A 23,798-nucleotide genomic window follows, 5' to 3' on the forward strand; every position below is an offset into this window, starting at 1 on the left:
CCTGAGATGCATCTTCCCTGTACAGATTACACCAATAGCCTTCTCTGATTATTAAGCACTTCAGTAAATAATCTATTCCTTGTATCCAGAAACGTTCAGCCATAGAATCATTTACATTGGAAAAGACCTTGAAGATCATCGAGTCCAACCGCTAACGCTGCCAAGTCCACCACTAAACCATGTCCCCAAGCACCATATCTACACTTTTAAATATTGTTTAAATACCTCCAGGGATGGTGACTCAACCACTTCCCTGGGCAGCCTGTTCCAGTGCTTGACCACTTTTCTGGTGAATAAATTTTTCCCAGTATCAAATCTAAACCTCCCCCGGTTCAACTTGAGGCCATCTCCTCGCTTGTTACTTGGGAGAAGAGACTGACACCCAGCTCTCTGCAACCTCCTTTCAGGTGGTTGTAGAGAGTGATAAGGTCTCCCCTGAGCCTCCTCTTCTCCAGGCTAAACAACCCCAGTGCCCTCAGCCGCTCCTCTCAGGAGTTGTGCTCTAGGCCTTCCCCAGCTTCGTTGCTCTCATTTGGACATGCTCCAGCACCTCAATGTCATGTCCTAAACCACTTTTTTTTTTAAAAAAAAAAAGGTATTTTTACAAAATGCAAAAGCACCTTAAATTCTGATGGATGTTCTCTTCCAAATAAAATAATTGCTATTTTCTTTCCCATTAACGCTCCGCACTTGGAACAGATGTTACAGATATGTTAAAGAGTGAAAATGAAACACGTCAACTATAATCTAGCCTTTCTATGTGTTTAAAATAGAAATCCTTAACGAAGCTTTATAATTAGTGAAGATGAAAATTTTAGTTCAGATTTCACATATAGTAAGTTTTTGAAATATTAATAATATCCTTTTCTAGATCTTTAAAATATGCTTGTCATTCAGATTAGGTTTTCCACAGATAGACATCCATATTATAACATTTTCTGTTTCTTTCTTTAAAAGAAAAAACTGACACCAAGTAACATTGAAAATTAAGTAGTTAAATGGCAAACTATAAAATTATGAACAGTTTCACATGAAGAGAACTCATGTAATTGATAAAGATGAAACTGTGCATTAATAAGGTACTGTTAAGCATCAAGGACAAAGACCACATCCTTCTGTTGTCACAAGAAACACAGGGACAGCACACTACTGTACATCCTGGACTGCTTCCTTGGTTCCAGGGTCTAGCACAGAGAAATTCAGCAAAGATGTTTGCAATACATTTCTCCCATGTATTAATATTAAAAGGGTAAAAGGGTAGAAAAATGGCATGTATGTGCAGGGAATAGAGGGAAGGTCAGAATTTGGATTCTGAAAATGTAAAAAAAATTACTGAGGCACTTGTTCATAGTCCACATTTTTTAAGAACGCTATGACCCTGCTTAACCTGGATCCCTTATCTCCAGCTTTACCCCTTATCAGCCAGTCATTCAACTTCTACCAAATCTGCAGAAACACTGGAATAAGGCTCTGCTAGAACCACCGTAACTCACTTTTGTGGAGACTGAGAGCTTCAGGACAGCACAGAACAGATATTCTAAAAGAGCAAAAAGGTGTTAATGTTCATGCTGACTCATGTTTCAGCCTTTGATCCTGCAGTAAAGCTCATTACAATGAGATAGGAAATGAAATAAAGTTAATGGATCTTGCAACATCTTCATGAACATTAATCCAAATTTTGATGCTAAGTAGTTTAAAACACAATATTTGGACTTTTTCAAGCTTCTAGAAGGATTCCCTAAGATACTTTCATCTAATGTTTATATGGAATACAGTTTCTTCCATTCCTCCCTGCACTTCTAAGAGCAATTAACTGATTAAAGCCTCTTTCTCAGATGTCAGTAATGGTATCCAGGCAATCATATCTAAATGAGGTGGGACAGTAAATCCATCCAGAGAGATAATGACCTCCATGAACAACTATGCCTAGAAACAAAAAATAAAGTCAGCTAGAGGCATGATGGATTTTGAACAACTGATAGGGATTCATCTAGGAAAACCACACAATATTCTAGATGAAGTAGAAAGCTTTCGAGGAAAGTAGCTGCTGAACGAATGGTAACTACCGTGGCTTAGCAAGGAAGATAAACAGTTCAGATTTTCCTTTCTTCTGAAGATTATTGAGATGGGTGTGGTGAATTAGAGTTGCACACTCTAAGACAGACTTGCATGATTTAGACCTCATCAGTCCAGTCTCAACACAGACCTCACAGTCAGCTAAAAATAACAGAAATTTAATCTTTGACATTCCATCTCACAAGTTGTCACAAAAATCTCTGAAGTTCTTAAAATACCTGGGAAGGAGATGTTAGTAGAAGCTGTTAGTAGAAGAACATTTTCAGCACTTCATCAAGCTCCATAAGCAGGTATGTGGAAAAAGACCTCAGGGTAACAGTTCAAGTTATAGTACCATGAATCTTAAGATACCTTCTATTAAACTAGAAGAACTTTAATTCAATCATGATTATCTGAATATTTATTATTAGTCCCCTTGCAAACAGGTGAATGCACTATTCACTGGAATAATCATGATTTCTTATTCTACCTTGGAAGATGCTTGTCTTCCAGTCCATTGCAAGAAGGTCTGAAAACTATACCACGGAAACATATATGATGAATATACAGATGAAGGTACTACCAAGGTATGCTATTTACTGTCAGCTTACAGAATATTGAATAAAAAGTTAATGCATGCGTAGAAAGTGATCTCTGAACACGTGGGAAGTCCCAGTCAGCATCAATCCCAAACTGAACTGAAGTATGAGAATAGATCAAACAAGATATGACAACATACAATTTTTAAATAACTGCTCCTTTTAATGCACTTTAAGCATTACTCTTCAAACAGCATAACGGGAAGCAATCACTGGTCACAGAATTTTCCAAAGCATGAACTTAGTATCATTTTAAAAGTACACAGAATAACTTCTGTAAAATATCTTAAGTAACAAATTAAATAGTTATGGATTCTTACACACAAGGACTCAAAAAATATGAGCAATTTTTATGACTGTTAGTCAAAGAAATGTATCCTAAACTGAGATGTCAGTCTCACTTCTGGAAGCAACACATTAATTCAAAACCTCCAAAAGCTGGATCCAAGAAGCCTGGTCTAACTCTACTACCAAGCCAAAAATATATACACAGCAAAAATAACTACTTCTGAAAATTTTCATACAAAGCAAATAGTACCTGTCAGTTTTTTAAAAAAAAAAGAAGTCAAGAAATGCGATGGTAGGACTCAGCTTTGAACTATACTACTGAAAATGTTCCAACTACTTAATATCTGTAAAGGAGATGGTAACACAAGCACTCCACTGACATGTGGATTACAGAGAAAAACCCCCTTCCACTTCTACAGTCCTATAGTGCTGCCAGCAGTAGGGAAGCAAAGGAGTCTCAGCTTATAGCTCTAATAACTTATTCTAATGCTTAGATATCTTCACCTACATTAATATTCTATGATTTGTTCTATATGCATCACATGACTTGCATCCAATCTGATTTTTGTTCCCTTAACTAAATCCAGTGTTGGAGCACTGTAATTTCTACTGAGCTGTAAGAGGTCTGAATTAAAAAAAAAAACAACAAACCACACAACATTTTTCATGTAACAGCAAATAAGGACTAAGATTGTTTTTCCTCATCTTTCTCTTTAATAATCAGTTCCATTTGAAAATAACTCTTGCTAGTCTACACTGAGCCAGTGCAGTCTGATTCACCTTTTTATAACATGAATACTTTCATTCAGCATATAACTCTAACCCTCTTCCTAGTTCTTATCCCAAGGTGCTACCAGCTCTCTAAAAGTTGTTCACATGCACACTGTTAGAGTAACTTGATGGATATTGAAGTTGCTACAGTATCCCCTTTTTGTTACCAGATAAAAAACCTCACGTCCAAGTGCATTAGCACTGTCAAATCTGCAGTCTGTATGAGTTACATTTATTCTGTTGTTCCCCCTTAAGACCACTCCACAAGCCATTGAGCAAAAAATAAATATATCCTTTCTTTGCAGCCATTTATACTAGAATACATGAGAGCAACACACAACCCCTGAAGCCCAACAGAGATAAATTTACACTAAAAACATGCAAAGCTTTTTAACTTACACAGTCAATTCTGATTCAGTTTAGTGTGACACAGGCTCAAATATTTTATAGCACTAGAAAAATTCTTATTCCAGTTATAAATAACCCTCTTGGTGAGGGTTATTCCTCATAAAGAGCCACATACTTATGTAAATGGGCCCCGACTCCTGACTGGCTTTGAAGAAAAAAAGCAAGGACAAACCACAAAGGAGGCCCATTAGGACCTCAGCCTTCTACCTCTGTCACCACTCTAGAGCAAAGGAAACCTTTACAAATTCCAGCACTGCAGATGAAGCTACTTCACCTAAGCGCACAAACCACTAGGTCTGGGCACCGATCCCTATCCTAGGGAGTACATGACACAGAAAATCCCAATGCGAAGTGCAGCCAACAACTGGACAAGGCATCAGGAAACAACTGTGCCTTGCCCTTGTAAGTGTGTCCAAGGAGTGTGGACAAAACACCTCATTAATATGTGTGACAGACCTAGTAATACTATGTCCAAGAGTACTGTCCAAGTTCTTGAGAGAAAGCTGCTAACATGCCAGAGATCATGAATGTTTCAGAAGACGTGCATAATTGATAACTAGTACACTTCTTATTAACACCATCAGCAGTGGCCATGCAATACAAGTTGATCTCCACACCTGACACCTTCTGTAGTCAGCAGTCAATTTAGGAGGTGGGAACCAAGGACCACAGAACCAGAACTGTAAGGAATCTTGACAGATCTTCTAGTCACTGATCTTGCTCCAAGGCAGGATCAATCATTACGTCATTACTGTCTCACTTGTCTTTCAATACTTCCATTGGTGGAGAGTCATTACACTGTCACCACCAGCAGCCTTTCAACACTGCAAGGTGCAGATATACACACGTTTCTCTATTACTATGGGGCAGTCTTGCTCTCTCCTATGTCTGTGCTCATCTGTCCATTTTTTTTAACTCAACAGAACAATACTTGCTTCTTGGTGAAAGTTAGTTTTTCTATGATTATTGAGCTGAAGCAGTTTTTTGGGCAGTCACACAAACACCAACACAAGAAGTGGCAGGAGGATGCACAGATGCATAGAGGGAGGGTTCTGTGAGATAACCCTTTGTGAGAGGAAGAGACCTGTTAAATCAACTTGGCTTTTCACCTGCTCCTTTACATACACTGCTTGCAGAGCAACCAAAGGCATTTTCACTGGTGTAACAAAGTTCTAATCCAAAGACAACAGAAAGAGGACATGCAAGTCACAAAGCTTGCACTTTTACCAACAAAAGTTTTCAGACAAAGGAAAGCAAGAAAGGAGTTGTTACTGAGCATGGAGGGATTAGGAACAAGATTACTTCAGAAATACTAATTTCAGAGAAGAAAGATGCCCAGCAAAAAACAAAGAAAAAAAGCTCAAAACACAGGCATGAAGCTTGAAGGTCCATTTGAACCTCAGTGATCACTTCATCAGATTATGTTTAAAATGGAAGGTAGCATCAGGCAACAAGGTGCTAGCATGTTGCATATTCAGCAACTCTTTTCTAAGAAGTAAACCTCAACCTGCAAAAAACCCCAACTCCATCACACATTTGTGCTGTGCATCCAAATGCTTTCCCACTGAAACAGGTCAAGTTGAAAAGGTACCAACACTGGAAGGCAAACTGGATATAGGAACTTGAGTATATCCTAGTATTTTCTGGCTTTGGACACAATCTTGTCAAAAACTACTTTATAAAAGATGTAACAAGCTAAGAAGATCGTAATTATTTTGTGCATCACTAAGCACATGAGGTCTCTCCGCTGGAGAAGAGACACACAACACTTTCTTCTACAGCTCTGAGACATCTTGTGCCAAAACAATTCATATAATGATTACTGATAGACCTATGGCTTTGTTAGATCAATCAAACCAACTCTTCTTCAGAAATACTGTTTTCCAGTTTTAAAAAGTTTTTGTTCTCCAGAATATCAGCTGACCAAGGGAAACATAACAGATTCCTAACCTTCCATAAAATGCAATTTCACTATCCTAAAAAAAGACTTTGATCCCTTTATTGGTAAGTATTTAAAGTCTAGGACAAAAAGTTACAACACCCAAATCTGATACTCAAAATTAGCATAAATTTTCTTGAGCTTAAATTATTTATGTTTTTTTTTGTTCCTCACAGCTTTTTTCTCAACGTTGTTCATTCCTGTTAGAAACAAAGATTTTATCACACATATTAAGACAGGTTATCTGGCATATCAAGTCCAGTTTATCACCCAAACCACAAAAAATAACAACATTGCCAGCTTCATTTTTGTCACTTCACTAACATTTCTGGAGTTGTTCACTCTCTAGGCCTCAAACTAGGAATCTTTCTTCACGCAGGAGCGACTGCAACATGCTTCATCCTCTCATGCTTAAGAATGGTTTGGGTTTTATTCTCTCTTTAACAAATGGCATTGCACGGACAAATTAGATGGGAAGGAGTTACCATCTCCTTTCCATAAAAGGGGTAAGGTCTTCCACAATGAGGTTTCTTCTCCCTCTTCCATGTCATGAAAGTAACTGGCTGCTCCCTTTTCCTCATAGAAAAGCGTGTGTGGTGAATCTAGAAATCCCCCAAAGGTGCAGTTCTTCATATTTTTACTCCTGTATTGAATCCTGGGTTTATATGATTCATCAAAACTGGCAACCCTGAAATATTCTTCATCCTTTACCAAAAAAAACCAATCCTCAGCTACTATGGATTTTTTTTTTAATTATTTAACAAAGAACCTAAGTAAATAAACCATCAGATACAAAAACAGTCAACAGCAGACATCATTTACTGTCAGATACGCAGATAATAGGGAAGAAAAACACACAGAGGTTAAATATTTCTCATACCAGTTTCCACCATTCATTGGCCCTTGCCGCTTCACAATACCAGAACTTTTCCAACAAGAGAACTCTTTTGGTGGCTACCTTAAGATTAGAAACTAGAAAACATTCCAAAAATTATCTGCTGTCACTGCTAAGCCTAATCACATCTGACCAGTAGCTCAGCCTTAGACTGTAGTGAAAACTGATGGCTGTTTGCTCTCTGAAACAGTTCAACAGCTTTACTGCCCCAGGTACAAAGAAGAAAAAGTCATGTCAGATCTAAGCAAGTTAACTCCTAATCCATTACTATGCTGTTCCTTCTTTATCAAAATTCAGGATCAGGTTCATGGATCAGTGCATACCTCCTCCTAAGGTGGTTTGGAGAACCTCTGTCTAAAACCATTTTGGAATAGCACTGGGTTCAGTACTGCTATGTGTCTGATCCTAACCAGCCAGTAATTAGAGAGATTTGCATGACCACATGAACCATGCACAACATATTTGCACAAATACATGTCATGCATGATTTCAGCATATAATATAAAGTTATAAATTAAGGACTTAAGACTTTCATTGAAACCACACCCTCCTCGTAAGGGGGTGTTTCTTTATACCAGCTAACAATGGATTTAGAGCTGAATACTCAGGCCAGTGCTAACATATCCTGTCTGTACAGGAGATGGTTCTGTCTTGCATTCCTACAGTTAAAGGATGACCAGTCCTTTAGGAGTAGCATTATAAAAGACACTAATTAAAAGAAATTCTAGAGTGAGTGCCTGAGTTCAAGGATAGCCCCAAGGAAAAACTAGACATATAAAGGCAGTTCTTCATTAAATCAGATTACAGAATCACAGAATAGATGATGTTGGAAGGGACCTCTGGAGGTCATCTGGTCCACCCACGGCTCAAAGTAGGAGCAGCTAGAGCGAGTTGCTCAATATTCCAGCCATGAGGCCAAGGTTTCCAGGACACAAACAGACATACATACTTTCCTGGTGTTAAACTAAAGCAATACTTGCTATATGCACATGCCTCTTTATTCCTAAATACCCAAACATAGCGACTTTGTTACTTATCTTCTACTTAAACAGTAAATTAACTGCTTAACTACGAATGTTATCTGACATTTATCTGAGTAACTCCAAGAAAAGCTGAAAGCAGCAGGGTAGTTTTTCACCCTGCAGTCCTGCAGCTGCTCTCCCAGCAGTCAGCATCCCAGCATGAAAGAATCCAACATGTAAGGGTGCTCTTCTGCTAAGCTCCACGCAGGATGAAGTATCAACATCGTGGGTCATCTACGAATTGGTAATACCATGCATTTAAACAAATGACTGATCAGGATACTTGCGAGCTATGCAAAACCATCTACCTGAGTTTTCTTTTTAAATCTCGAAACAAAAGGCACACATACTCAAATGTTTCAAACGTTATCACAAACACGTGAATTCCTCCACTTACTTATCAGTACATCAGTTTTCATTTTTCCAGTGTTTGCCAGACAGTACTGCATGCAAAATCTTCTTTATGGATACTTTTCTTGTATTTAATGTGGACACCAGCTTATATAATATCCTTTTCCTTAGCTGACAGATGTTGGGATGTAACAGAACCTTCCAATTAATGGAGATACCTTCTCATCTTATTAGTAGGTTACACAGTTATCAAAGCAGCAGCCTAATTTTTTGGCAGACTCTGAAAGAACACTGCCTGAAGGAATTTGATTATGTTTAACAATAAATTGAAACATAAAATTTCATAGGTGTCCATGTTGGTGTGTTCATGGCACTAGAAACAAGTTAAAACCCCAACAAATTCTTACTACTTTTCACTTTCACAGACAACCTAACAATATACTTTGTCAAACTCAAATTTCAAATGATGGAATGGATAAGAGTTCATCAGCTGTTCTACATGTCATTTAAAACATGCTCCAAAGAATTAAAAAATAATAAAAAAAAAAAAATCAAGAGTTAAACAGAACGCCCAATAAATGACTTAGGGAAAGGTGAAAATTAACTATATAAAGTTCTCTGAGGTGCACCTCTTTAGCTTTGGGAAGAAGTACACTACCATGCTACAGCTCCAAACAACTGACTTTACTACCTTAAGACTCTGGAGAACAAGCAGCTGGAAGTTAGAAAATCATTTTTGCTAAGTGACAAGAATGATTTAATATTTTTGTTAAAGGTCTTGGATGGTTAGGTTTAAGATCTGATTTTCAAAACTCTGTATTCATTTTGGAGCAAAGGAATAACTGAAGCTCTTAATGAGAAACTAGCTCTGAAGTGGATTAGAGTTTAAATATTAAACTCTCAGTAATGATTAGTAATGATAAGCAATAACTTGATTCAGCTGACATTTTTGACAAAATAGCACAGGTCAGTGCTTTAACAGGTAACTACAATGTACAGGAAGACAAAGCTATGCTCTGATGACTGGAATCTAACATTACCTTCTCTACGCTCTGCCATCCACCAGATGAAGGAAGAGGAAGACAGGAAATATGTCACAGGCTGGAAAGGCCCAGTTGTTGACTGGATTACAAACCACTGAATGCCATATCTTTCAGGGTATCACAAAGTGGTCCACAGACGTGCAAAACAGAGTTATCAAAGAACTTACTCTTGTGTTCATTTCACTGAAAGCTTTTCTCTTCCAATTCCATCTCTGTAAGCCAGAGGGTTTAGACTGTTTACTGCAGAATTCAGAAAGAGTACCGCAGAGCGGGCAGGGACAGACCACTTGGCTTCTGAAGTTATGTCAAAGAATGGCAAGGTAGCTGGGTGGTCCTGGTGACCACTTAAGTGAGAGTCTTTAGTTCTCCTATGCCTTAGTTGTTATTAAGTGGCAATGAATACGATGACAATGTGATTGTCAGCCTGAATTCCACAGTAAACAAGTGTTTTTCTGGACTATTATAAACTCCATCAGAAAGGGGCTTCGATTACAGCTCAGTGAATTGGGAGCCAGGAGCACTACACACTAACTACTACTAAATGAACATTGTTTTGTTACATCAGAAGTCCTATCAAGATGACTTCGAAAAGAACAATTTACATGTGAACTGAGGACTCCAATCATTTTCCTGCAATTTAGGAGGTAAGAGCAACTGAGAAAGAGCTTTAAATACTGAACTTGGACTCTGAAGAGGTGTCTGACATTGATAGGCACAAGAGCTGCAGCATTTGTTCCTATAAATCTGTCAAATGACAGAGCACACCAGTGTTTATTACAGACTTGCTCATTCTCTGCTAGCACTTATACAGGGTAGAAGGAAAAAAAACTAGAAAACTGAAGGACAGTACAAGTAGTAAATTATTTTTACTTTTAAACAAGTCTTTTAAACAAAAAGACTTTTTGTTTAAAGTTGGCCTGCCACTGAAAGAACTTGGTATTATGGCATTCGAATACCTTTTTTCCCCCCTGACCTTTAGAAATTTTATTTTCTGGGACTGCTACTACAAAGTAACAGTTTCAAAAAGTAAAATTTCTGCAGTCCTGACAGAGGTCCTACAGCCAGCATTTCATGAGAATGTAAAGGAATAACTCTCATTCTGCAGAGATGAAGAGATACAGAAAATTGTTTCTTAAGAAACAAAATGCACATACAGGCTGGCTACATTTGTATTCTTAACATCTAGGACCATGTTTGTGTACACATTTGTATGGTTCTTAAGTCCAGACATGGCAATCCTGCAAGCTTTCTTCAATCAACTTTGTTTTTCTTAGCACCCTCTTCGGAACAAGTGGTCAAGAAGTGACCATAGGTCAGACTGAACTTCAAAGGGACAAAAAAAATTTCATTTAAGGTATAGCTATATCTCCCTTTCTAAAGATGACACTACTAAGCAGTCAGCTGACAGACTCGGGAGGCCACTGGCCTAGAAATGACAGTGATTCAGCCATTCTTCCCCAGCGTTTTCTTCTTGTATGGAGATCTTCAAAGGATTTTGCATTTCTTTCCAACCAAGCAGCAGTCTAATATTTTAAAATAATAGGGGTACTTCATACCTACCGGCAGTATTTGGCCCAATTTCAAACAAAGGACACTTCCTACACTTGTTTCCAAGCCTCATATGAGTCTGTTCTAATATTTGAACATACTGTTTTCTTTTCCACTAAGTGACAGAAATCTGAAGGGGTTCTCTGGGTCTAAAGGGTCTCTTCTGGAAGCTTGCTGGAAGAGTACTTGGGGAAGAAGAGAGAAGCAAGAAATAACAAGAAGTTGAACCACAGGACAAAGCAGCAACAGCAGAATTCTAACAATCCCTGTGCCATTATAGAAAAGAATCAACTTCCCTTGGGAGACTGTAATCTAACTCCGTGAAAACTGTTCTCCTCATTAACTTTTCAGAGGAGACTGAAAACAAAGAATGCTAGCTTGCTTACTCCAATTCTTATTGAGGCAAAGGTTTGACATTGCAGACTGGAATTCCAAAGGTTCCCATACTCCAATGGCTTCAGCGCCCATTTCACAAATTAGAAGACATGTCAAAAAAGCCAATGAATTCCCACCACCGTGTTAGAGAGAACAGAAAGAGTTCTCTAATTCAAATGGTCTATATTTAAGTCTGTCTGCAACACCTTAAGGAAATTCTAAAACCTTCAGAAAGGCACTTGAGAGTAGATGATGCCACTTAATTTTTAGCCAGTGAGAATTGTCTTTTCTCACAAAAACCCAGCCAATTTACCTTCATCCGTACCTCTGGTCTGAAAAGCCTTGACATTAGATTTCCTGTCATTTGAGGATAACTTGTACTGAAATGAGGACAAGTGTGATAGTTTACCTTTTAAGATTTTCCAAACGTTGCCATTTATTTGTGGTTATAGATTAACCATACAATTTACTTGGACAGCCAGAAGGCATTAACAACAGGAAAAAAAACCTGTTGGATTTTCATTACTGGGCACAGAACAAGTAACAGTGGAAAGCACGATAACTAAAGGAACATGAAGTCCTACAAAATTTAAGAACAGGCAGATTCTAGATTTGGAAGTTGGAGACATTCTGTTGCTTTTAAAATGGGAACCATGAGAATCAATGGTAGTCACAAGAATCCCTTAGAGCCTGTTACTGAAAAAAAATGCCTTAAACCTTGCATAATCTTCAACAAATGTCCACTTCGACCTTCTCGTCTCATGTGAAGTCTTCTCTTCACCTGTTTATATTCGGTCAAAACGGAAGATAATTCAGCAGGTTTTGTAGAGGGGGTTTCCCCACAGCTAATCCCTACAAAATTTAAAGGGCTGTCCTTGACACAAACTCAATCTGTAACGAGAAGATATTCCCTGCAAATAAAATGCATTTTTTGACAAGCCAGAAGAAGCTTTCTCAAGCAGGACTTTTTGGGACTTAGTTGCCATTTAAGCAAAAGGATCATAGGCGGGTCCCATACTGCTTGCACAGGTAATGCAGTGCTCAATGTTTTCCTTCTCCATTGCTGCAAATTGTGGCTGAAAGAAAGCTGCAGGAGAAGAACGGTGAAATGAAAGCTGTAGTGAGCAATCCAGTAGCTAAAGTTACCTTTTAAATTTGTACTAGTGGAATCAGGATCCAGAAAATGTTAACATCAGCTGAAGCAATAATTCAGCAATAAAGTATGATCAATGGGTTTTAATCCTCTGAAGCAGATGGAGAAGACAAGCAGATTATCTCAGATGTTTTTTAATATTTTTATATTATATTTTTAACATAACCTTACACATTTTCACTTGTGAACTCACCAGGCAATTGCTGAAGAACAGGATTAAGATACAACCACTTTCATCTATCATTAATATCATCAATGTCGGAAATTAGATTTCATTCCCGAGCTGATAAAAGTTTAATAAAAAAAAAATCACCAAGACTACTTTAGAGAATTCTATGAAATACTAAATTAAAAACATTACTCAACAGCCTGTTCTGTAATACATGAGTTTAACAGATATTTCAAAGTCTCTCTCAGTTACATTAAAGAAAGTATGCAGTCAACTACAATCAAAGTTAAAACAAAAAAAGTGCCTCTGATCTAAGGATCATTATTCCAGACCTGTTGTGAATCAGTGAAAAGGAGAGTAGCAAAGGACATACCTTGGAACTGCTCCCAAAACAATCAAGTTGGCTTTTTGTTTGTTGTTTCCAATTACAGCATTTTTCATATCTCTGTAAATCCAGAAAGAAAAACAAACCCTGGTAAATTATGCTGAGGTACTGAGGGCTTAATCTATAGAATTTACTATTTCCATGAAGGCTTATCAAGTAGTCTTCCACATGTCCATGCTGCATCTACAGGACTGAGTAGTGCTTCAGGGCACAGTTTCCACAGCCCACAGATGAATACCCCAGAGCTCTGGGATTCCATTACATCCCAGCTTAAGGAAGTAAGCAAAAACCCAAACTATCTCACATGCACACCAGACATGAAGTAGTCTCATTATTGAGGAAAACTAGATATACTGGTTCTTCGTGCCCATATATTCACTAGACTTCTAAAAGGGAAAAACAACTATTGGTTGGGAAATCAAATGTTGATAATTTAAAATATTAACTGAATATTCTACTGGGTGCAGGAAAAGACAAGCTGGGGAAAAAAAAAAAAAAGCAACAAGGGACTATCACCAGTCTCTAGAAACCAGGCTTTCACTCTCCTCTTCACCACAGGCTTCCTTTTCTGAATTTCAGCAGGATACCTGAACATCTGTATGTCAAAACCCCAGGAAAAAAGTGGAAACAAAAGCATTTTCCTGCCTGAGAGTCACTGCAAGGTTAAATACATTAAAGACATTCATACTATGGTAAAGGAACAAGGGAAACATTTTGGAAAGAGGACACTCATTGCACACGAAGAAGTCCTATGAAAACATGTGGTTTGCAACCTTGTTGTTCAGAAAATTGCTTATTGTATCTGAAAAAACATCACCACCTTTTTAAGACTTGTTTTTCTTCATGTGAACATATTGAATATATATGAACATCCAGAGAATCTGAAAGCAAGCTAGCAATTTATGACCAGTTTCAGAAAATAAAAGATGGACGCATTTCTACACGTTTCTAAGAAACTTTCTGGTTGTAGGGGCCTTTGTAAGAGCAGAGAACAAAAACAGTCCAAATTCAGATAATTCTTTATCAACAAAACCCAAAATTAGATTGATTATAGTGTTAGTAGTTGCAAAAATTATAAATTAATCATTGGCTAACTATGCCCATAACTCATTCAAATAATTTGGGAGCTTCAGTGGTTGCTTTAAGTTAGCAGGTTTTCTTGCCACTGTATCACTGTTTCACCTGCCATCCGCAAATTTTAAAGAACAGGGCTACTCTAAATCTCTTAAGATCCATCCTGGCCTTCATGAAGGCTACACAGTCCTCACATACCCACTGAACATGCAAATTCCACTGCAATAAGCAGTTGTTGCAAGCATTAAACTCACTTCATTAGTCATAAAAAACTTCTTCGCCAAGACAGGACTGGCATAAACAGAACCTTTGTAAACCTCAGTTAGTAAAAGGTCACTGACCGTTCTTCCTGAAGTGTTTCTCCACGCGACTCACTCTCCTGTTGCATACAGTTACTGGGCCACAGAAGAGAGCTCTAAGAATTTTGAGCAAATGGAGGCTGTCTAACTTCTCAAGTTTGGCTGGTGATCTTGGAGCTCCAACAAGGGAGCAGCATTAAAAGCAGCTAAATGCTGAACTGCAGTTCTGTGTATCTCTTAATGCAGGCAGAGTTAGGAAACTATTTGACTTGTCAAGCGAGCCATTACTTCACAGGAATCTGCCTACCCAGAACACAGTTTTACACAGCTGAATACCAGCAGAAAATGTTGGACCTTTCTGTTATATCTCCCGTAAGTTTGGTAACTTTACACCACAAGACAGGAGATAGAGGAGAAAGAGCAAGATCAGAAGACAGCCTAAGCTGGAAGCCCAAGAAATTAAAGGAATGGACTTGAAGATTTCACTAAATTCAGAAACAGAACTTCAGTGGTTTCTATGCTGAACGCTTGATATGAAAGTATCCTGGGTCATTTTTAAAGGCTTTTAAAATACAAGAGTCAGTCCAAAACAGTGGCAGAAGCAATGAACAGATGTCTCAAAAGAATGGAAGCTGTACCAACAGATATACTAGGTTCAGGTACTAAACTGCTCAGGGCACTCTAGGACTTCTAAAAAGGCTACCTCTCCCTGTGATCCTTAGGCACCAGCTCTCAAAGTAATCAGAAAGGCCGCATCATATCATGTACCTGTGAAAGCATCTTGAGAAGCTAAAAGAGAAGGCATTTGCCAAGCACTCTGAAGAATTAACAGATCTTGGTGACGTTTTAATGCTCTGGCTCAGGTGATTTTACACATTATTTTGTGTTTAGGAGAAAAAAAATCCCAAACAAAACAACAACAAATTTATGACTCCTGCACCAACTCCACAATAGAACGGCTTTGCTAACCTTATAACCATTTAATATGTAGTAAGTACTGCCTATTAGAATTTGATTTAGAGACCCTTTCAGAAGTGGCAGGAACACGGCGAAGTTCCATAACACTCAAATTGAGAGACAGGACTCAGCAAAGATCGCCGTGTTTGTGTGCATTATGCCTCAGCACTCCCAAGTCCATGCCATGCTTATCTTCAAATTTGCCACTTACAGAAATGAACCTATTCAATACACAGGAAACAGCTGGATATGGAAATAAGAATATCCTTAAAATGCCATAATCCATTGTTGAATAATAGTAGACTCATTTTCTTTCATTTATTATGAAAAACAATTGATTCCACACTGCATTTTATGGAGATTTTCCTGATAAGAAACCTAATGTTGTAAGTAAAATACCACCGTGCGCTGTCCTAGTCTACCAGGTCCTTGGTGAATCATGCACCTTGGAAAAACTGAGGGCAACTCCCTTATTTGAAAACGTCCTCTCCAACAAGTTTGAGCTTGACTGATTTCAGATCCAAGATGACATGAGATTCATCCAAGGAAAAAAAAGCAGTGAAGATCACTATCTTCTACAAGAGGTAACAAAGAAACCTCACAAATCTGTATTCCAAAACTGGATACCCACTTTATTTCCAAATGTCATGCACACTGCTCCCATTTCCTACTGTGAAAAGGAGTCCTTGAAACAAGGAAGAGGAAACACCAGCAAAAACACAATTACAAAGAGATGACAACTTCATGAACTACTAGTCTATGATTCTAGGCCTAATCTGTGAGAAGACCATGATCCAGAAGAGGGAGATACACAGTTTTTCAATGCTCAGCTCCAAGCTCCCAGGCAGGTTATCAACCCTACTGCCAGGCAACAGCACCATGTAAACAGCTTCAGAAGAAAAATGCAGATCTTACATGTACCTAGTACATTCCAGCACTATTTACTCAGCCTCATAAACATAGCTTTCTATAGAGCCAAAAGATGAACCAGGAAGCTTTCATATGACAGAGGTCCTAAGATGCATTTGAGGTTTGTGTTTTTTGGTTGGTGGTTTTTTTTTATATCCTGTGCATTAAATCTTACAGCTTAGATCCAGACTACATTCAACATCATTTAAAGAAATAACCTGAATTACAATAATTTTAATGCATATATTTAAAATCTTGATAGCTGATATCTATGCCTACATTTACTACAAAGCAATAAAGTAATTTATGTGAAAAAACTTCCCAGTAGGATAATATAGGCTGCCAACAATAAAATATGGCAAAGAGATCCTAGCTAAGTGCTTAGAAATATTGCTTCCTGAAGTGCTAAACCAGCATTTATTGCTTCTTAAAGAAATAAGAACATAGCTTCATCAGTTCAATCCTTTGACCACTCAGTTCTAAGTTACAAAACAAACTAGAGACTGGAAAAGCAGAAAGACTTATTTTCTTACTACAAACTCTAGAAAAGAGGAAAAAAATTATCAGGTGAGGTTTATCAGCTCTAGCAATCCTTGTAACACAGCAATCCAGAAGCAATCAGTTCAATTAATTAGCTATAAATAAAATGCAATACATGCTAGTTTGGTAAGTGTGTTAGCACAGCATGAGTGTTTCAAATATTTTAGGAGCACAAAAAAAATCTAATTTCTATCCAAATGAAGCTCGACAAGAGTTACAAGAGGAACTATTCTGCCAGTTGTGTATGAAGTTAATGCTTAATGTGTATTGTTTAAAGGCTCCAGATATAGTCCACTTCAGATAAGCAAGAAGCAATATTAAATATAACAATTTGCAAGTAAAATATGGCCTTTAAGTTTTAATGATTCCTAGCCAATAAACATTAATATTATGAAATGTCTAAATCCTGAGAAAATTAGCATTCTAGTCTGTCAATATACATCATTATTGTAGAAGCAACTTAAGATGCTGAACTTTGTTCTAAACAGAAATTACTGAAGTTCAACATCTTCATGAAGTTGATTCTAAATTTGGGACTCCTCCCGCAAACCCACCACAAGTGTCCAGTAGTTAGCATGCAGCTCTCTGAACTTCCCCGTTGAGAAAGAACAGAGCTCTCAAGCATCCCTAGCCAGCCCCCACGCCTGCACCTCTTCTGCAAAGGAGATCACGAGAAAGCAACACGGATACATGGACTCATCAGTGAGAATTTGGTTTTACCTACATTTTTAAATACAGTAAACCAAGCACAAACATAACAAATTTTAAAATTCTGATCAGAAGCCCTGGAGCTCTCCTATGTCACCTTCCAGCAAAGCAACACAAAAGACCTTGAAATAAGTTAGAGTGACTTGATGAGGAAACAGCAATAGGAACTACACAGGAGAAAATAAAAAGCCTGCATGATATTTTCTCATCTCGTGTCTTTTGAAAATAGAGTAGGTAGCCACATTTGAGAGGTTCCTAGACAGAGAAGGATATCAAATATCAGATGAACAACAGAAGGAAAAGTAGTCCTAGACACTTCAGGCCCATGCTTTCACTTTTAGTATGAAATAGTTACAAGAGATTCCGAAACAATTACGCACGCAGAGGAAGCATCCAAAACAATGCATTGTCAGACTAGATTTATCTACCAGAGGCCTATCAAAATTACAATAGAATGACGCAAAGCATCATTCTGAAAAGGTTTCTGAAAACTCAAAATGCAAATATCTAAAAAGCAAAGGTAGCTGATACAAGGTCATAGCTCAAATAAAAACTGTCTGCCCCAACTTCAGGAGAGTTTCTAAGTTTCAGTATCATATAAGCAAATGGTACCTGGACTGGCTGGACTCAAGTCAGAAGCTAACTGTGGAGCTAAAGGTTTGACAGTTATGCTTCCTACAGCTTTTTCCTCCTCTTCCTTCTCCCCTCCTCCCACTGTCCCATTTTTATGGACAGATGCAAAACAATCAACAACAGGAATTAATGACAAATTTTGCATGTTAAAATGTCCATCATTATTCTGACAAAATTAATTTCTAAGATGGACACTACTACAGTTTGAATATCTGTTAATTACCAAACGAGTTCCTTCCCACCCCTTCAGCAGCAAACATGTTTGTACTAACATGATTACTAGTCCAACCAAGTGAATGTGAAAAACTCCTGCCAAATCAAGCAAACCACAGAAATCATTAACCTTAAAAATAAGCTGATTTATCATCAGGTTGGGCAGAAAAGTTTCAAGATTTCTAACCCCATTCAAAAAGTAACAGTTGATACAAAGAAAAAGATGATTTTACAGGAAAGAACAAAGGAGTACACAGAGACACTGTTACTCAACTTGTTTTGAGTTTTAACACTTAGAAACTGTTACACAATTAACACACAGCGCAAACTAAACAAACTCAACATTTAAACAAAGAAACCCTAAATCCATGGGTGTTCCCAATCCTAATTCTGTACTCTCAGACACCGCATAAAATCCAAGTGCTGTAGAAAAATAGCATATGGCTATAATTACAGCAATGCAGAACAGTAGAATTTAACATACATCATGCTAAAAGAGATCATTTAATCCAATTTGTCCATATCACAAATCCACAGAAACTGCTTGAACTATCTGAAGTATCCTCTTTGGAGAAGCAACTTACCTTGTCACAAGTTTTCTTGCCAAATAGAAAGGTAAGTGGTTTCAATGATCCATACCTGTAGTTACAAATATTTATACCTTATTCCTACCCTGAATCTATCCCAGTTTCCAGTACTTCTCTTGTTCTGTGTGTGTGAGACAGACTGAAGAAACCTCTCATACCAAGCCTTTACTGCCATGTAAGAGCTTATGTCAGCCAACTCACATGCTAGCCTTCTGTATCAACCTTAACAACTTAAGCTCTCCATGTTTTTGCCTGCAGTTTCAACTCAGGTTCCTTTCAAATCTCTAGGCTGACTGACAAAATGGGAGATGCTGCTTTTCCCACCTCTCTCATGTTTTATATGAGATTACCAAACAACAGAAAAATTGCCTGCTCAACTTTAAGAATGATGTAGCTCAAATTTAAACTGCTTGAAGTCAGTGGAGGATGGGCTAGCTTTTATTATGTAAACTTTTAAAACTAAAAAAACCAAAACCACACAAACCATAGCTAGAGCTCTGTATTATCAGCATTTCAATTTCAGCACCAATCTCTGCTATTTAAATAAACTAGGTCATAATGGCATAGAACTATCCAAAGAGAGGTGTGGGGAAAACAGCTGCAGTTCAACAGAACTCTCAGAACCTGAGAGATCTCCTGCTCTGTGACACCAGATCAGCAAAATACTTTTTTCACAGCTATCCTGAAACAGCCAAACTACATGAAAAGAACAGCCTTCATCACTGTCGCTTCAGGTGTATGTCCCAAACCATCACATGTAAGTAACTGTTACTTTTTTTTTTTTAGATGTCTCTGTTCCCACCCTCCCAAGAATATCCCCCCCGCCCCCCCCCCCCCCCCCAAGAAGTAGTGCCTGTAGCATTAGTAGCAAAGTAGTGGCATTTAGCTGTGCATCCCACAGTTGAAGAAAACATTAAATGAAATTTCATTAAGCAAAGAGGCATCCTGTAACACTGCATTTTCTGGAACTATTTTTCACTCACTGTCTCTTGATTTCAAGTTCTTTTTGTCCATTCTCCCATTTTATGCCCACCACTCATTATCGAGAGAATGCTGTCCACCACAAGTCATTCACATTGCGAACTCTTAAGTTTCATTCAGTACAGGAAAATACCTTAAAATGGCCTTCCAGCACCTGCTTAGCTGATTTCAGATGTGAGCCTATATTTTGACACTCTGTCCACCTCAGCTTAAGCCAGCAATCACTGAAGGATCACCAAAATCTGTTAATTTGACCTAGCTACTACCCATTAGATTATTACAATCTAAAGTCTTGGCAGCGTGAAAGTACAGCCTCAGGTTTTTAGTTCCAAATAGCTATCAGCTAAGATGATATACTGGCTTCCATGTGCTTTAATCATGCCTAAATTTCTTTTTTAAATGGGTGTTAGTAAGTGCTCACTAGGACAGAAACTCCGTAAGTTATCTATATCCAAATATACTCTCTCATTCTATGTATGGGGGAGTTACTGAACATTTCAGACAATGCATGTTTGAAGTATGTTTTAGCAACTAATTTTACCAGCTAGCCTCTCTGCTACTTTACAACTCCCAAAGAATAAAAATTCAAAAATCTCAACACATTTAAATTATCAGTTCAGCACCAGTAACACAGCATACATACTGAAATCATTTTAATCATCTGGTAGACAAATGAATTGGTAAAGAGGGTTCTGTCCTTTGAATGTTACCAGAAATGTCAACCTTTACAGGGAGCCAGCCTAAAAGAACATAGATCCATACCGCAAACTGAAAATGAGCTTGTTTTGCAAAGTAAGTAAATTCAATTTTTTTAATGCCGAATCCAATCAATTTGAATTGGCAGCTTAGAACCAAAAAAAAAAATTAAATCAAACTCCAAATATTAAGAATCACAAACTCAGTAGCATTGCTGATTCTTTGGCACGCATCTCAGGCCCAACCTCTAATTCAGTCTTAACACCCCACACACACCCGCAAAGGCTGTGACGACTACTTCTCCCTCAGACGCCTGCTACATTTTGCTCTTCTTTACAGGCAACCACCTCTCCTCTGCATTTGTCTAACTGGTTAATAAAGTTCAGTTCAACTCTTAATGACCTCAGAGTATTCAACTGTGCTCAGCTTGAATTTTGCCACTTCTAATTCAGACCTCAAGACTTTTGTGACCAACACTCACTCGATTTTCTCCAGCTACATCAGCTAGCCTGATAGAAGTTGTTTCTCCTCTCACATCCTACCTACAGCTTGATACCATCACAGAAACAGTACCACTACTCTAAGGCTGGCATCAAGAGAGGGATTTTGGAGAAAAGTGGCTTCATGCCCTTCTGAAAGGCAGCACTGAAACAGATTCATTAATCATAAATCCTCTCTCACAGGCTCAGAGTGGCAACTGCAAGGCTTGAAATATTAAACAACCCCATTAGGCTGAAGACTGCTAACCAAATATATTAGGTATACCTAATTTCCTGAAGTTTAGCCCACCTCTAAATAAGAGACCAGAAGTTACAATGCATAACAATTTACTTGTGAAAAATAGTACTATGGATTTGTATTTTTGCTGCATTATAAAGCAAGAACAAAAGTGAGAGAGTATCTTATTCTATGACAGGAACACGCTTTCTTCCTATTGCATCTTCCTCTCTTCCTTCTGTAGCTACACTACTCTTCCCTCTGACTCTACCACACCTATTATAGTGAAAACCACTCTTCACAGAGCACTAAATTCTCAAATGATGTCTGAGGCCTTTCAATTGCATCTTCTATCACTATGAAAAGCTTGTCTAGCTATTAGATTCCTCAGCTTACCTCTTCAAAGAGAGAAATGCAACAAATGGAGTAGTGCTCCCAGCACCCTCTCAGCATCACCTAAACCTGCTCAAATTTCTGTCAGATTCCGCAAGCTAAAGAATAAGGCTTTCCACTCCCAAGCCACAAAGAGCCTATCCTGCAGTTCACAAGGTATCAACAGAAGAGACTCGGGACGCTCTTCCCCCAACACATGAATGACACTGCACAAAAACAATGCTTCAAAGAATTACATCACTTGTCCTTAGCCAATTCGACCTCAAAGTTCCCTACTGCATCTGAAAGAATATGCATTTACTACTAAGTATTGTCTAGGAGATAACAGAAGTGATCAAAAATGTACCGAGGCAAAGTATAACAGGAACAATCCTCTACGGACTTCTCTGTTTCCACAGAGCCATTCTGGTGAAAACTGAAGCAAGGGAATATGCAAAGAACAAAATGTGGCTCCTGCAGAAAATTTAGGTTCGGAAGTAAGTACCCACTGAGAGACTGAAAATGGGATTGCATATGTTCGGGATGCACGATGTGAAAACCAGTGCTGCGCGTTATTTTGTCTTAAAGCACGTTTGTTTAACAGGACATGAAGAACAAGAGGCAGAAGTAGCTTCTTCATAACTGTCTGAAGGGGGTACCTGTTGCTCCGTTAGAACTGAGATGGGAATTTCTTCTCTTCCCACTCCATGAAGCTGCCTCTTGTATTTCACACGGCTTTCCCTGCAGGCGTGTGTGGAACACTGCACTGATACTCATTTCAACTGCCATAGCTGAGAAATGCAAGACACTACTATACAGTCATCTAAACACGCGCCTGGAACATTTTTTTTTCAAATCCAAGAATATATAAATGAAAAAGTTGGATGTAAAAAACACACACTGTGTGACCACAGAAGAGGTACAACAAGATAGGTTCCATGAAAGCAGTGTTACTACTTAAAGTCTAAGGGGGATGGTTCGCTTTGTGACTATCTTCTGGTATCCTCTGTTTGAAGAAGGCAGAAACCAGCAAGCAGTACAAAATATCTTCAGTCAATGCAAGTATAAGTCCATTGTCCCTTAGAGGAGCTTTTAACACATACCTAACTTTACGTGCAAGAACCTACCACAAAGGTAAGCCCAATTATATCTCGGTTGTACTGAAATGGCGGTTTCAGACTCTTCAAATAAAACTGAGCACAACCACTACCCACTGCAGCACTGTCAGTCTAAGTCTGCAGGGACCCTAGAAACATAACTGTCAGATTCAAAGTGGTCCACAAGTTCCCACCTGTATGCCTACTATTATACTTTCCTTATCAACATCATCAGTTCTGTAACACTCAAAATCATACCGTGTAGAAAACATATATAAATCAAATTAAATATACTGCATAGATCTGTACCAGTATTCCCACCACAGCACACTAGACATGCTGCCTGGGAAAAAGGAAGATACTGTAGATATACACTTTGAAACTGGTTCTTCAGTACCAAACGCTGTTTCTATAGGATGTTTCTTTCATTTTCCTGAGAAATAAAATGCTCACACAAGTTTGGAAAATGCTTGTCTAGTAACTGCAGCTGGCTGGATAAGCACATCCATAAAGGACAGAAACAGCAGTAGCATAGGAATTCTCAGCACACCACAAAGATGATTATTTACAAGCCTTAAAAGATGACACCCTCTGACTGCTGAGGAGCAGCCTGATGAGAAACAGTTGGGACCCTGAGTAAGCCAGATTTGTCAGAAAGAATGCTCCTTTCAAAACCAGCCCTTGAAATGGAATTACATAGCTCTCCGTAAAATGACAGATTGCCTCTTTTCAAGACATCAGGCTAAATGCAAGCATGACAAAATGTCTCTTAAAGCCCCTGACCAGCAAATAAATTAGAGGACAAAAATAAGTATCATAGTCTAAGGATCACCACCCAGAACTGGTTTCTAAAAAAAAAATAAATACTGCCACACTGCAAAGCACATGATGATGTTGCAGCAACCATCTTGGGACAAATGAAGCTCTTGTAACACAGCAGAAATTTACAGAGCTATCTATGTTCTGCTCCTCTGCCAATAATGGCAAAATATTTAAGAGAACTTCTGAGAGAAC

General features: G+C 38.3%; 1 protein-coding gene across 6 annotated transcripts in view; it reads right to left on the reverse strand.

Annotated features, from left to right (window-relative positions):
- ARMC8 (armadillo repeat containing 8) overlaps positions 1-23,798 on the reverse strand; it is an 80,321-nt gene that overhangs the window by 51,090 nt on the left and 5,433 nt on the right. For 5 of the 6 annotated variants that reach the window (XR_012624256.1, XM_074833486.1, XM_074833488.1 and 2 more), the window contains exon 3: positions 12,990-13,061. The exons of the other annotated variant lie outside the window; for it this stretch is intronic. Coding sequence is in view for 4 of the 5 variants with exons in the window: in XM_074833486.1 (XP_074689587.1) it covers positions 12,990-13,061 (72 nt within the window). In the remaining variant the exon portion in view is untranslated. The remainder of the gene's footprint in view (positions 1-12,989; positions 13,062-23,798) is intronic. 6 annotated transcript variants of the gene reach the window in all.

This window comes from Strix aluco, chromosome 9, assembly GCF_031877795.1.
Source record: "Strix aluco isolate bStrAlu1 chromosome 9, bStrAlu1.hap1, whole genome shotgun sequence".
Lineage (NCBI taxonomy): Eukaryota > Metazoa > Chordata > Aves > Strigiformes > Strigidae > Strix > Strix aluco.